This window comes from Taeniopygia guttata, chromosome 1 (genome assembly GCF_048771995.1).
Source record: "Taeniopygia guttata chromosome 1, bTaeGut7.mat, whole genome shotgun sequence".
Lineage (NCBI taxonomy): Eukaryota > Metazoa > Chordata > Aves > Passeriformes > Estrildidae > Taeniopygia > Taeniopygia guttata.
The window spans coordinates 29,206,057-29,218,818 of record NC_133024.1 but is presented as its reverse complement, the minus strand read 5'-3'; the positions used below and the strand labels follow the sequence as shown (position 1 = coordinate 29,218,818).

The window sequence follows — 12,762 nt, the reverse complement described above, 5'->3', positions numbered from 1 at the left end:
TTTCCCATGCTAGCCTGTTTGCAGGCTGACTTCTGTAATATTGGCACTGCTTTACCATTGCCTCATCAGCTTTGGTGAGGCTGTGACTAGAGCTCTTACTAATAAACATGAATGCCTTTAGTATGCTCATTGTTTTACTCCTGTGTATTTTCTTTATTGGTGATTATGGTTTGTGATCAGTAGAGATGGAATTAGCATCAGGGATGCTGACTTACCACATTTTTTGCATTTGGTTTCATGGATATAGTCCCATAGATTTCTTCTCCTCGTCTCACAGTTAAATAGTCCTCCAAGTAGAAGACAGTTTGCTTCCAGTGAGTATAAGGAGCATCAGGTGCTAAAAATGTATATATGGGTATCACTTATTGAAACTTCTCAAATGCCTTGCAAATCAAATTATGACATGGAAACAATTGGGAAAAATCCCTTCTTTTCATAGAATGCTTTATGTCCTATATTAGCAAACATACTTTACAACACAATTCTATTGCCTGTCTGTGAGTTGTCTTCTAATTCTTACTGGAATATGTCAGATATGAATCACACACAGCAAGAAAGATTCCACAAAAGGGCTTACAAGGCGAGATAGGCACATTTTTATGCTTTTCTTTCAACCCACACATGTTCAAATTGGGAAAACCTTTACCACTAAGTGCTTTGAATTTCAGAAATCTAAATTAGTTCAAAAAATAATGTTACAAAAGCATGAAGGAAAGGTACATCAAAAATTATTAATCGCAATGTTGCAGATGAAACATTTGACTAGTGATCCCAAACCAGCAAATTTTACAGTTTCCAGGATGATAGAATGGATTAAAGGGCACTAGCACCTTGATCTCTTTTGGGACTATTAAAAGGCATTTTGGGCAATTTGCCAGAGATGAAAACTGGTCTAAATTGATTTCTAGTCTTGCTTAGCAGAATCACTTTGATGACCCTTTGCTATTGCAGGCTTTTAATTTACTTACTTGGTTCTATTTCTGATATTAATTCCAATCTTTGAGCAGTGCCTAATGAACTTGTATTGGTCACTTCTTGTTCCTACCATTCTTGCAGTCAAGAGCATCTAGGAACCTAAGAATAGCTGTAGGAGCTCAAAGACTTTCTAACCTGACAAAAAAAACCTCTGATAAATTATTTTTTTCTTTTATTTGTATCCCCCAGTCACATGAGGTCACCGTATGGTATCATTATTAACACTTTAATAAAATAATTATTTTATTTCATTTCAACATCAATGTTTCAAAAAAATTATTTGGCTTTGAAAATTGTTTGTGACTGTGGAAATACTGATGCTTTTTTTAAAAAAACTGGCAGGACAGGGATTTTTAACTCTTTTCTAAAAATTCTAGAATCAGATGACTGATATAAACCAACTTTTTTCAGGAACTGTGCTGGCAAATTGGTAACCTCAAAAGGAAAAGGAGTTTGCCAGATAATTTCTGTCTATGTGTCCAGACAGTTTACTGACTGTAAATCCCAATTGTTAAATGAGATAACTTCTTGTAGGAGTTCAGATCCAGACTGTTTACTATTTGGACATGGCTGCATAACATGTCTAACTGAAAACATGTTCGACGAAAATGAAATTGAATTTATATTCTTAATCAAAACTGCTGCCTTGTACACACCCATGCAGTTGTCCACATGACCTTGTGCAGGGATGGCCCTGCACATGGTTCCCTAGAAAAGCCTGGCATAACTGGAAACTTGTGCCCCAACAGCAGGGGTGTGTGTAATGCAGGCCCAGGTCCCCATGTCCACCCCAAATTACACACTTATTCATCATTTATAAAAATACAATTCAATGAAGCTGTGTTTTGACATGTCCTATAAACGGGTGTATTTTACTGAATTCAGTGCATCTTTGCCAACAGACACCAGGTGAGAATCTTTACCAATCTTCTACACAGTGGTGACCTTCAGCAGCAGATGGCCAGACAACCTTTTTATGGAGTATTTCTTCTGCACCTACCTTATCAGGATAAACTGAACAGAGGCAGAGAAACACTTCACCCTTCTGTCTACACAAAGGCTGTCCACAGGGTGAGGTTTTTGCATTTATTGCAAGACTCTCTGGTTTATTCAGTCTGGTAAACAATGCCTTAAGGGAATGGAATTATTCCTTTAAATATCTGCTCAACAAGTCAAGTTAGAATTTCACATCTGGCTTGATAGAAACAACTCATATAATCACTATGTGTGTTTTTATAACTTGGGGAAAATGGTTGTTTTGTTCTAGACTCTGGGGCAAGCTTTGTTGGGTTTTGAATTAAGGGAAAACTAGAATGCAGAGCTGCTATTTCTTTCTGAGCTGATAATTCTCTGCCTAATCTGAGAAACTTAACACAGGATTTAGATATAACTGGTGAGGGACATAAATTCACAGGTTGTAATTCCTGCTGAGCTCTAAGATTGGTAGCCATTATGAAATTCTGCCCCTGATTCCAAAGAATTATAAGCAGTTGTCCTTTCCCCATCCTGCTCACCTCCCACAAAATGACAATAGTTTTTATCACTGTAATTCAAATGTGGTAGTACATTAAACCTTCTTGTAGCATATAATAAGCAGCACTGATACACTTATAGCAACAGAAATGAAATAACAAGAAATACAGATTACCTGTAGAAAATCCCATCTTCTTGTGGCACTTTGTAAATTCAATATTAAAATAGGTGACCAAGGCATGAATATAATCATTGCGTTGAATTTGGAGGCAGAATGCAGAAGTAAATTCCAATTCTTCAGTCTTCACTGTATAAATATCTACTTCCTGTTTTGAGGAGAAAGAAATGACATTTACATGCAGAAATATTCTGTGACTGTCAGGTAAGTGTTAAATGAAGTACTTCATTATTTCATTTAATGATCAGACACAAAGATGACCGGCAGCTTTTTAACACTGTGAGAAATCAAAGGTATATTCTAATATATCAAATCATGAGGAATTTATGCAGTAACCTGACTAAGCTGACAGAGAGAACACTCACTGAAGAGTGTGTGTTCTTGGGACTGGCAGGGAGGGGCTGTGGGAACTGGGGAAAATCAGGGTAAAAAGGTGCTCTGATAAATACAGGTAGATGTTGAAATGGAGATATAGGTCCAGTTCAAAGACCTTTTATCATCAGGAGCTGTCAGCATGAGAAAAGATATCAGAGTTGGGTTTTTATTAAAAATAAACTTATTTGGTTTTGCTTCTCTGGAAAGGAAAGTGATTTGACTGTGTCAAGCACTCAAAACATTTGAGGCACAAGAGGGGCCTGCTTTTTGATGGTGAAGCTTTCTAGTCCTGTGTCAGATAACTGATTCCAAAGAGTGAGCACAGGGATCTTGCTCTTGAACAAGACAAACAAATTATGTCAACCATACTATGGCTTGATTGCAGTAGTTGGAAAGGATGATGTAGTATTCAGGATTGCTTACTTCCATTAATATTTAAATCTTACTGTTCAAGGCTTAAACTGTGTTTTTAAATCTCACTGTTCAAGGCTTAAACTGTGTTTTTCAGATGGATCTGATTTTCCCAGCTAGGTACTGCTTTTATCTAGGTTGTTTCTAAAAGTTGTAGTGATGATATGGAGGATGGTAAGTCTGAAGTATTATTGTAATGCTGTGGGAAATGTTTCCTATGCACTTTCTGGTACCTTCATTGCTCATTGTCATTGCTCTGATACCCTTATTGCTCATGCATACAGGGAAACAGAATTTTTGTAGTCAGAAATCCAAATTTTCTCTACTCTACCAGCTGAAGTCAGGAATTGTGTCTCTGACCTCACCAGCATTTCTTAAGACTTGCACTGCAAAATGGAGAGTAGAGTCTAGAGCACCCATTAGAGGGTTCTTTTAGCCTCTTTTAGGGCACATTAGAGGGCTCTTGTAGAAATTGCCTTCTGTAATCTAAGGTAAGACTGCAAAAAGAGACATAGAAAGATGCAGCCATATTTCTGTTACTGAGGTCTATGCATGGACCACATATGTGTTTTTGAGACTTAGAAAACTTATGGGGAGATGATTTATGCAAGCCATAGCTTTGGCCTGTCTGGTTACCATTATTGCTCAAGAACAACTTAACCATAATGAAAATTACTCTACTGCATTGCAATGACACCCTGAGGCACCAGTGTTTATCCTATGTGACCTATGCATATAACTGGTCATTTAAAGCTGTGATAACCTCAAAATGTTTTTTGCTTTTTCCCCCCTCAAAAGATGGTAAGAAAAAAGCATGGTTGGAATGAGAACTTCTGAGGTCTCCTGGCAGACTTCCATAGTGGCCTGCAAAATTTGCATTGCGAAGCTAAACTGGACTGGTGGGTGATAGCTGCAGACTTCTGTAATTTTTGGTGTCTTTCTAGTGATCTCACTGTGGGGAAATTGGGAATTAAGTCTAGTGGAGAGGGACATAAAAGGGAGCTATCTCCCTCTCTCTGAGCTGTGTTGGTTGTGCAGGGTAAAGTGGAATCAAAAGCACTAAGAAATATTTTAATTAGAGAAGTCAGTAGAAATTTCTCAAAAATATTAAACAGATATCCTGAATAAACTGTTGGTCACTTTTGCAGTCCTTTCTTTAAGGACAGAAACATAGCTTTTTTACAATGCATGGTAGGAGACAAAAGTGGGGTGATTTTTATTCATTAATACAATTCTGAGAATGGCCAAGTCTGGTTTTTGTGATCTCTTTGCATTGTAGTCTGGCAACTACTTATTCTTATATAAAAAGGCAACGCTCATTACAGCTACCTGCACAGGAGACAAATGATAGAAATTGGAGTTATAGTTGCTTCTAGAGTGCCATGGCACCTCTTTCCTGGTCTCCTTCCCAGTCAAGTTACTCAGCTAGGATTTTGTGAGCATGGCAATAAACTAAGCATGCAAATCTCAGTGGATGTCCAGGTTTGGTGGAGTTCTTTCATTTGTTTCTTTGTTTGTTTTAATTTGGATCAGAGAAGAAAACAAGTGTTTTACTAAGTATGAAACAAACTTTTCCATATTTTTTGGCAATGCTACTGAAAGCAGTAGGCCCTCAGTAGGACACCTGTATACTTATTCCTGGGTTCACTTATTGATTCTGGTGGTTTTAAGATGCTTTGTTCTCACTACTCTTCCTGGCTGATTTGCTGTGGGAGTTAAACAAAGGACTCCTATTTGACAGGACAATTCCTGTGCCCTCAGATGAATTTAAGAAATCATGCAAGAGAGAATGGCTCTCACAGCAGAGAGGATGCTACATTCCCTGCATGCACCACCCCTAGTGCACCTGTGGTCCAGTGCCTAAAGTTCCTTAAAGCATTCAGGACTTGGGTTACATCCAGTTTCTGAGGAGTAAAAAAGAGGAGATTTTACTCAAGTCTCCAGCACGTCAGATAAGTGCCATGGCTACACAGCATGCACAGTTGGTGTCTTATTTTGCTGATTTTGTAGAACCATTCAGAGCATCTAAATTGGAAATTGGAAAACCTGCAGAAGCACAAGACTCTGACTGGTCTCTGAGGAATGTATCTAGTGGTCCATCCACTGACTAATGTAGAGAGAACCTAGACTCATCTGGTAAGCACCCTAAATTAGTTGGCTTTGGGTTGAATACAATCCTAAAAATCCCTCTGTGAATCTAATATGAACAAGCTGTGCTATCCAGAAGTGCTGTAATAAAACATTTGAATAATTAAACATTATGGCTTTGTTTATTCTCTAATGTTTTCTTAGGCTAATATTATTCTCTGAATTCACTAATATTTTCAGGAGGAAAGAAATGCATTTCATATAAATAAACCATGTGCAAAAGTAAATTAAATTTAAAAATATGTAACTACAGAGTGTTTTTCCTGCTTTCATATTGCTATCTTGAACATAAATTTCCCTTCTTTATGCTTTTCATTGACAATTTTTTCTCTTCTTGGTGATCAGTTTGTAAGATTAGTGACTGATTCTGGAATGGAGGGTGGTTTGTGCTTGTGCACTTATTACCTGCTTTGCTCCCATGGTGCCTCTACATGGTACAGCACCATTCAGTTTATGGACAAAAAATGTCAAAACTAAATATAAAACCTAAATAGAAACACTTTGAAAATTGTTGTCCGTCATCTCAAACCAAATTACTTTCAAAGACCTTCTAAATAAAGCGTTGGATTTGCACTTCAATTAAGGGCGTGCAGCTTTTTATTCCAGAGCAGCCAACCCATTTTGCTCCCTGATCTCTTTCTCTCTGGACATATTTCATAGAGTCTAAATAGCTGTTTCTTTTGTGTGTGCTGCAATTTTAAATTGCCCTGGTTGAGGCTGTTTTCAGGCACAGCCATGTGCTCCCCTCAGTGCAGATGGACTGTGCGTGCATACGTACTCGTGCAGAGTTTCTGCTTCTGTTCTTTTTTGCTGCTTTCAGTAAAGATTTTGAAGACTGGAGGCATGGCTTTCCCTTTTGAATATGGGAATATTTAATGCTGTGTTTTTCACTGGCAAAAAGTGAAAGGGAAAAGTTAGAACTGATTCTTTGGGATAAATGAGCTCTTGGATTCATGGACCTGGTAGTACCACTACTATTGATGCAGACAGCCTTGTCCAGGACAGTTGTCCTATACAAGGAGGATTTCTTCACGTGAAGGGAATTTTAGAACTTTCAAGTGTTCCTGCAGGCAGTTCCTTCATTGTTAACATGATCTTGTGAACAGGGTTTAGTGACCTTTCTCATGTAGAGCAGGGTACCAGTTAACCTCTGAGTGTAATGCTGGGGCTGAGAGAGAACATTAACATTCTATATAAAGCTAAGAATTAGGAAGTTAGAGAAATAAATTGAGTTTGAATTCTGATCACATGTTCTGGAGTTAATTATTTCATCATCAGTTCAGAACTGATGGTTCAGACTTTCTTACTGCAAACAAAATCATTTACCCCTTCTCCTCAGCAGCACTCAATCAGTAATTTCCAACCTCTACTGGCAAAAAGGCAGGGCAATTCAAATTCATATCTAAGTATACCACGTCTCTCTTCATCCACTATTTGCACATGTAAAATTTGTAAGAATCTTGAGTTACAGCCTGCAGATGTAACCAGATGAGTAGAGACAGAAGGAGCATCTTGCTTTTGGGAATTCCATGAGAAATCAAGGTATCAGTGTCCATGCTCAGGTTACATGGCAGTATTGAGGATGTGAAACATGCAAGAACTGGCTAATTTAAAACTGCACAATTTTCCTTCTTAGTGTGACAGCATTCTGCAATGATGGCTTCTGCAGCTGCTCCAAAGCATGCAAAGACAGTAGCAAGACATAAGCAGCAGGTCCCAAAAGAACCCTGCAGTTGGGTGTAAACAGTCACAATGAGGTATATTCAGAATTACCAAACCTTTATTAAGCAGGCGTTGGTCACCACTTGCTTTGGATCTACTATGTCCACCAAGGGCTCCTTCATGGCAACATCCCTAATACAGGTCATGTCAAAGCCGTACACATTCTCCCACCCTGTCAGTGCAAATGGATTTGTCAAGGTTAGCAGCAATAATAGAAAATATTTTTTGCTTCTCAAAGCATTTTTCTTTTGAAAGAATTTCTACCATCCCCTAATTTTCAGATGTCCCCTTCAGCTTTTTGCTCCCTGCCCTAGCTGTTTATGTCCTCATTGCTATTTTACAGATCATGCAGTTCTGGCAAAATAAGCCCTCAATGTACACCTTTAAACAAGCAGCCCTTATTTTTTGGCATTTCCAAAACTGTTTTATATGAGATTTGTCAACGATTTTTGTGGCTTTAGACTCTTGTGATTGTTGCCCAAAATCATCTGATGTCAGGCTGAGTGTTGGGGTTTTTTGGGGTTTTTTTTGGTTATTTTTTTTTTCTCATAGGTTGCCAATCAATTGGCAGTTTACATGGTCTTTTGATTATTTAAGCAGTTTTAGTTTCAGCAAGTAAATTACTGGCAGGAGTAAAATTGCAGGTGTGTTTCAATAGCTGGGACTCCAAGTTTAAACCTGCACGTACATCATGACAGAAAAGCAAAAGGTTCACTTTGAAAAGATTTAAAAGCCATGCCAATCCTCTGTATTTGAATTGTTCTTCTGATTGTTCCAACAAATGCTTCTTATCATGCTGAGGATTTGTTGCACAAAATGAAAACATTGAAAAATGGAGAAGTACACTGGCTTTGCTTTTAAGGTTGCTTAACAAAGTGAAAACAAGAACCTTCAAATAAGTGAAATCTTAAGTCTTATGAAGCATGTAAGTCAAGGTCCATTCAGTGCTTCATCTCAACATATAAACTGAATACTGGGAGTGTTTTATAAATGGCTTGAACAAAAACCAAAGTAAGCAGATAAACACATTTGTGAGCATGTTTGAAATGCCTCATTTTTTTCACAGCATAGCATTTGAGCTACTGGAGTTTCCAGAGGATCATGACTGAAAATGTCAAGTGATATAAAAATCTGCATATTCCTGAACTGGAAAAAACATGGACATGAATGATTCTTTCATATCTCTTTGTTATCTCTTCAATGGGTTGTGAATTTTTCAGCATCTCAGGGAGCTGAAACTTTTGTTTCAGGCATCATGAGCATGTGGGAACTTCAGATTACATTTTTAAAAGTTATATATTTTTATGTGATTACTCAGAAAAGATTACATAGGAAGCTTGAAGAAGCAACTTATTACTTTTTTATTTATTTTTTGGGCCTCCATAATTTACTGCACCTCAGCCTACATGGGATACCTTAGAAATATGTGGCCTAATTTTTCTTAGGCAGAAAGCTGTCATGGGAGGTAAAATATAAAATTATATGTTTTACATTTTGCAGTAAATCAGAGTAATTGACTGTAGTAGTACTCTGTGGCAGTAATCTTCAGTTAGAAAAATCAGAAGTTTGATTTTTTTAGAAACCTCATATTGCATTATCTTTATCAATATAATGGTTCTTGAACGCCCTTTAAAATGCTCAGTCTGACATCTCATACGAAGGAAAGACCCCTTAAGAGAGAAAAAGATGAAAAATTGGAATGTAAGGAGCACCATCAAGGATTTATAAACAGAAAGAAGAGACAAGGTGGTGGTGCAGATAGATGGTGGGATGGAAATAACTGAGGACACAGAGGTATATAAGGTAAGGGGGGAAGGAAAATCAGAGGTGAAATCAGAAAATAAAGTATCTTAAAGGAAAACAACATTTTAGAAGAGGAAAAAATATCTTTGTACATTTTTTCACATGGCTCAAAATGAAACAATTTGGAAACAGATGTATTGTCTGTGAGAAAAGAAAAAAGACTCAAAGTCTAGAAAGGAAGGAGTTTAAAAGCAGAATGAAAGATTTCAGGCCAAAATGGCTCTGGTTCCTTTACAGAATGGATACCTCATACATCCTTTTGAATCTGTACATTTTGTAAGGAGTTTAACTGTCAAGGTCATCACATAGCTGAGGACAAAAATGTAGGCTGTGCTTGAGGAGGAGATATAATCCTTCCTGACACCTACAGAGACTTTCTGTCACCGCCCCACTGCACTGGGCTCACTTTTGGCCCAAAATAGCAATTTTGACCAACTGGCAGTTCTGAGTATTAGCACTGAATTTGATTACAAAAACACAAGCCTTCTTTTCTGGGAGGAGGTGAGAGTCAAGGAATGAGGAGTTAGGCATTTTTATTTAAAGGTTGTCTGAACCCACTAATTTAACCCAAATTTTCACATGTATTTTTGGTTAATAAATCTGTTTAGGAATTTTGTTGTTCTTTTTTTTTCCCATAATGGAAAATACCTTTAAGTGAAACTGATCAGCTCTGACAAATAAATAAAATCAGAAAATGTTGAAAGGAAAAGAAGAATGAAATGATGTAAAACTTGTTCATTTGATCACAGTAGGAGCCTGGACTAGGTCACTTGTAGATGTCACTAACAGCATCAGTTATTCAAATGATACTTCAAGGAAACTCTCTAAACATTTTAAAAGCAAAGGAAAAGTCAATTTTTTGCATCTATGAAGTATTAAAAAAACCCAAATTAGAACCCTTTTAAAACATATAAGTAAAATTTAAATTTCTGATCCTTATTTTTAATTTAAAAATTTTTGCATAAAATGTTTTTTAAAAAGCTATACATGTTGTGGAATTTTTTCATTTTGGCAGGCCATCATGGAGATATAATTATTTTTCTAGATTTATTTCTTCACATGTACAATTAATTTGCATCTGACTGCTTTTATGTTTTTGTATGTTAAAAACAAAAATAAGGACCTGAATGGCAAAATAATATTACTGTGCTTTGTGGCTGTTATGATGGATTATATATTTATCAAAACAACAACAAAACTAAATCTCCTTTAATCCACATTTTAAATATAGCTAGAGGTATTAATATAACTCTAGGCAAAGTCTTCATCAGTTTATACATGCATCCCTCCTTTGCACACTTTAAATTACTGCAAATTTCCTGAATTTATCAGCAGACCAACATTTTCTCAGAGTTCACATTCATATTGGAATTCTGGCCTGCAAAGAGATCACAGTAGGCTACTGGAAATGGAAGTTTTTAGAGAAATAACCACAGAAAAGTATTACTGGCAGGTGCTTACTCACAGTGAATTTTGAAGTCCTTGTACTGTCTGTCTTCAATTGCTACCACGTACAAAGCAGCTCGGTCTGGAAACATTAGCCCTCCAGGTTTCTGTTGATGAATTGTGGGGAAATGGATCTCGTAATCTATTCACCTGACAAAGACATCACATTTTGAACTGCACATACAAAAACCAGACAAGCACCCCTTGCATGCCTTTATTGTTTTCCTTCAGATTTGCACACCAGCTTTAACCTCGCAGCCTGCGGCAATGTCATTAGACAGTGTCTAGGCAAACTTGGCCAGCCAGCACTTAATCAAAAGCAAAGCTCTTCCACTGAGGTTCTCTTTGTTATCTCCTCGTTAAGGCCTAAGAAATGGCACTTGGGGATGTGACTGTGTCTCATTATGGTGACAGTAGGGAAGGGAAAGCTTGTACTCAGAAAATAAATGGTGACTGCTCCGGCAAGGAGCACGGCATGCAGAGCACCTACCAGCCACTTGTCTCGTGCGAAGATGACTGTGTTTAACATTGACTCATAGAACAGACAGTAACCCATCCACTCGCTGATTATGATGTCTACTTGATCCACGGGTAATTCAACTTCTTCCACTTTACCTTTAAATATTGTGATTACTGAAAAGAGAATCCAAAGAAATACATTTCACATAATAAAACACCTGACTAAGATCCTTACTGGTGAATGTCAGGCTGACCTTTCCAATATGATTATCTTCTTGAATGCCTATCCATAAAGCTTCACTCCATGTGACTCAATGCATTTCACACTTTTAAAAAACTATTCAGAGTACGTATAATAAACAGAGTTTTTAGTATCAGTATAAAAAGAAAAAATACTAACCCAAAATCCAAAGACCAAACAAACAAAACCCACCATGTCTAAAAACAACAGAAAAACAGGCCTTACCTGGTTACCTGTATGACCTCATTTTAAAATGCCCTTTGGAATTTGGCAGATTTCTAGATCATTGACCAAGAATAGCAAAGAATACACTTAGAAGCATTTAAACATCCCTGCAAGTTTACACACTAATATTTGAATGTTAGGCCATATTTAGTTCAGTTGTAACAAGTAGTTTTGTTTTAGGACCACTACACAAGTCACCACTCATTCCTGCTTTAAAAAAAAATCCTATTTACAAATGTATTTTCAGCTTGTGCTAAATAATTTTTAGTGTGTGTTTCTCTCATGTTTATATTGTTTGTTGCCGTGAATAAAGTCTCATGGTTCTGGATTCTTCCTTGAAAAGGTAGATGCACTTGAAATTTAGGAATAAGATAAATATTCTGCTTTCCATTACTAATTGATAAGATTATTCCACTACCCTTAATTCATGGTAATTTTTAATGATAACAGTTTTTATTGATTAAATGGTCAATAGTCAGTTTCACAAAAATGAAAGTAATTTAACTTCATTTAATATAACTTAGCTAGAACTAGGTTAGCTGAGTGTGGAAGTGTGGGTTGAGTGATTTTTAGAACACAGCCCCGGGAAAAGGAGTTTTTTTCTTTCCCAAACACATGCAGTACTAGTATTACTGTAACCAGATGTGCCATTTTATTTGCATAGCAAATTTTTAATCCAGACTGGCCCCCTAAGAAATTGGGAATGCTCTAACTCAGACTGGTACCACAAAGTATCAGCTGATAAGAGCAACCTGACTGGAAAAGAGCAGAGTTCTTTTTACCATTATTTAAACTAATTTCTTTTATAATTAATTCAACAGATCGTCTCTTGTTATACTGAAGACTCTTCATGTCTATAAGCTCCAACCATGCGTTCTCTTTGGTTCTCTTTTCTCCCACGAACTTTCACTGCCCCAATCCTTTTGGAATGAATTTTAGCAGTGTTGACAGCTGCAAGAGTGACACACCTGACTTTGAAGCCCCCTGTTTACCCCTAGAACAGTCACAGTGTAAGCAGCAGCAGCAGCACTGGTTCCTCCCACCTCCCTCACTTCATAAGGCATCATGTGGGGACAGATTGTGCTGTGCCCCGATGTATTGCATGTCTCTGTTCTGGAAGCAGTGGGTTTTCCCTTGGTTCAGCCCCTTTTGCTGACTCTGCATTGCTCAAAACATTTTGGGGTGGGGTGGGTGGGAGAGGAAAACTTCCATGAGCAACAAGATCCTTTGGCTCAGTACCTGGCTGCACTAGAATAGAAGTGAACGTGGGTCAGTGTGGAGTGTGAAAGTGTAAATGTTGGCTCAG

General features: G+C 37.4%; 1 protein-coding gene across 4 annotated transcripts in view; it reads right to left on the bottom strand.

The window, feature by feature from the left end:
* The window catches only part of PRMT8 (protein arginine methyltransferase 8), a 57,248-nt gene that overhangs the window by 2,977 nt on the left and 41,509 nt on the right, over positions 1-12,762 (bottom strand). For 3 of the 4 annotated variants that reach the window (XM_002194525.7, XM_072926194.1, XM_072926186.1), the window contains exons 6-10: positions 11,022-11,164; positions 10,551-10,638; positions 7,339-7,454; positions 2,624-2,774; positions 216-337 (exon numbers count right to left, since the gene is read on the bottom strand). In XM_002194525.7, coding sequence (XP_002194561.1) covers positions 216-337; positions 2,624-2,774; positions 7,339-7,454; positions 10,551-10,638; positions 11,022-11,164 — 620 coding nt within the window. The remainder of the gene's footprint in view (positions 1-215; positions 338-2,623; positions 2,775-7,338; positions 7,455-10,550; positions 10,639-11,021; positions 11,165-12,762) is intronic. The other variant, XM_041714801.2, reaches the window with a different exon arrangement.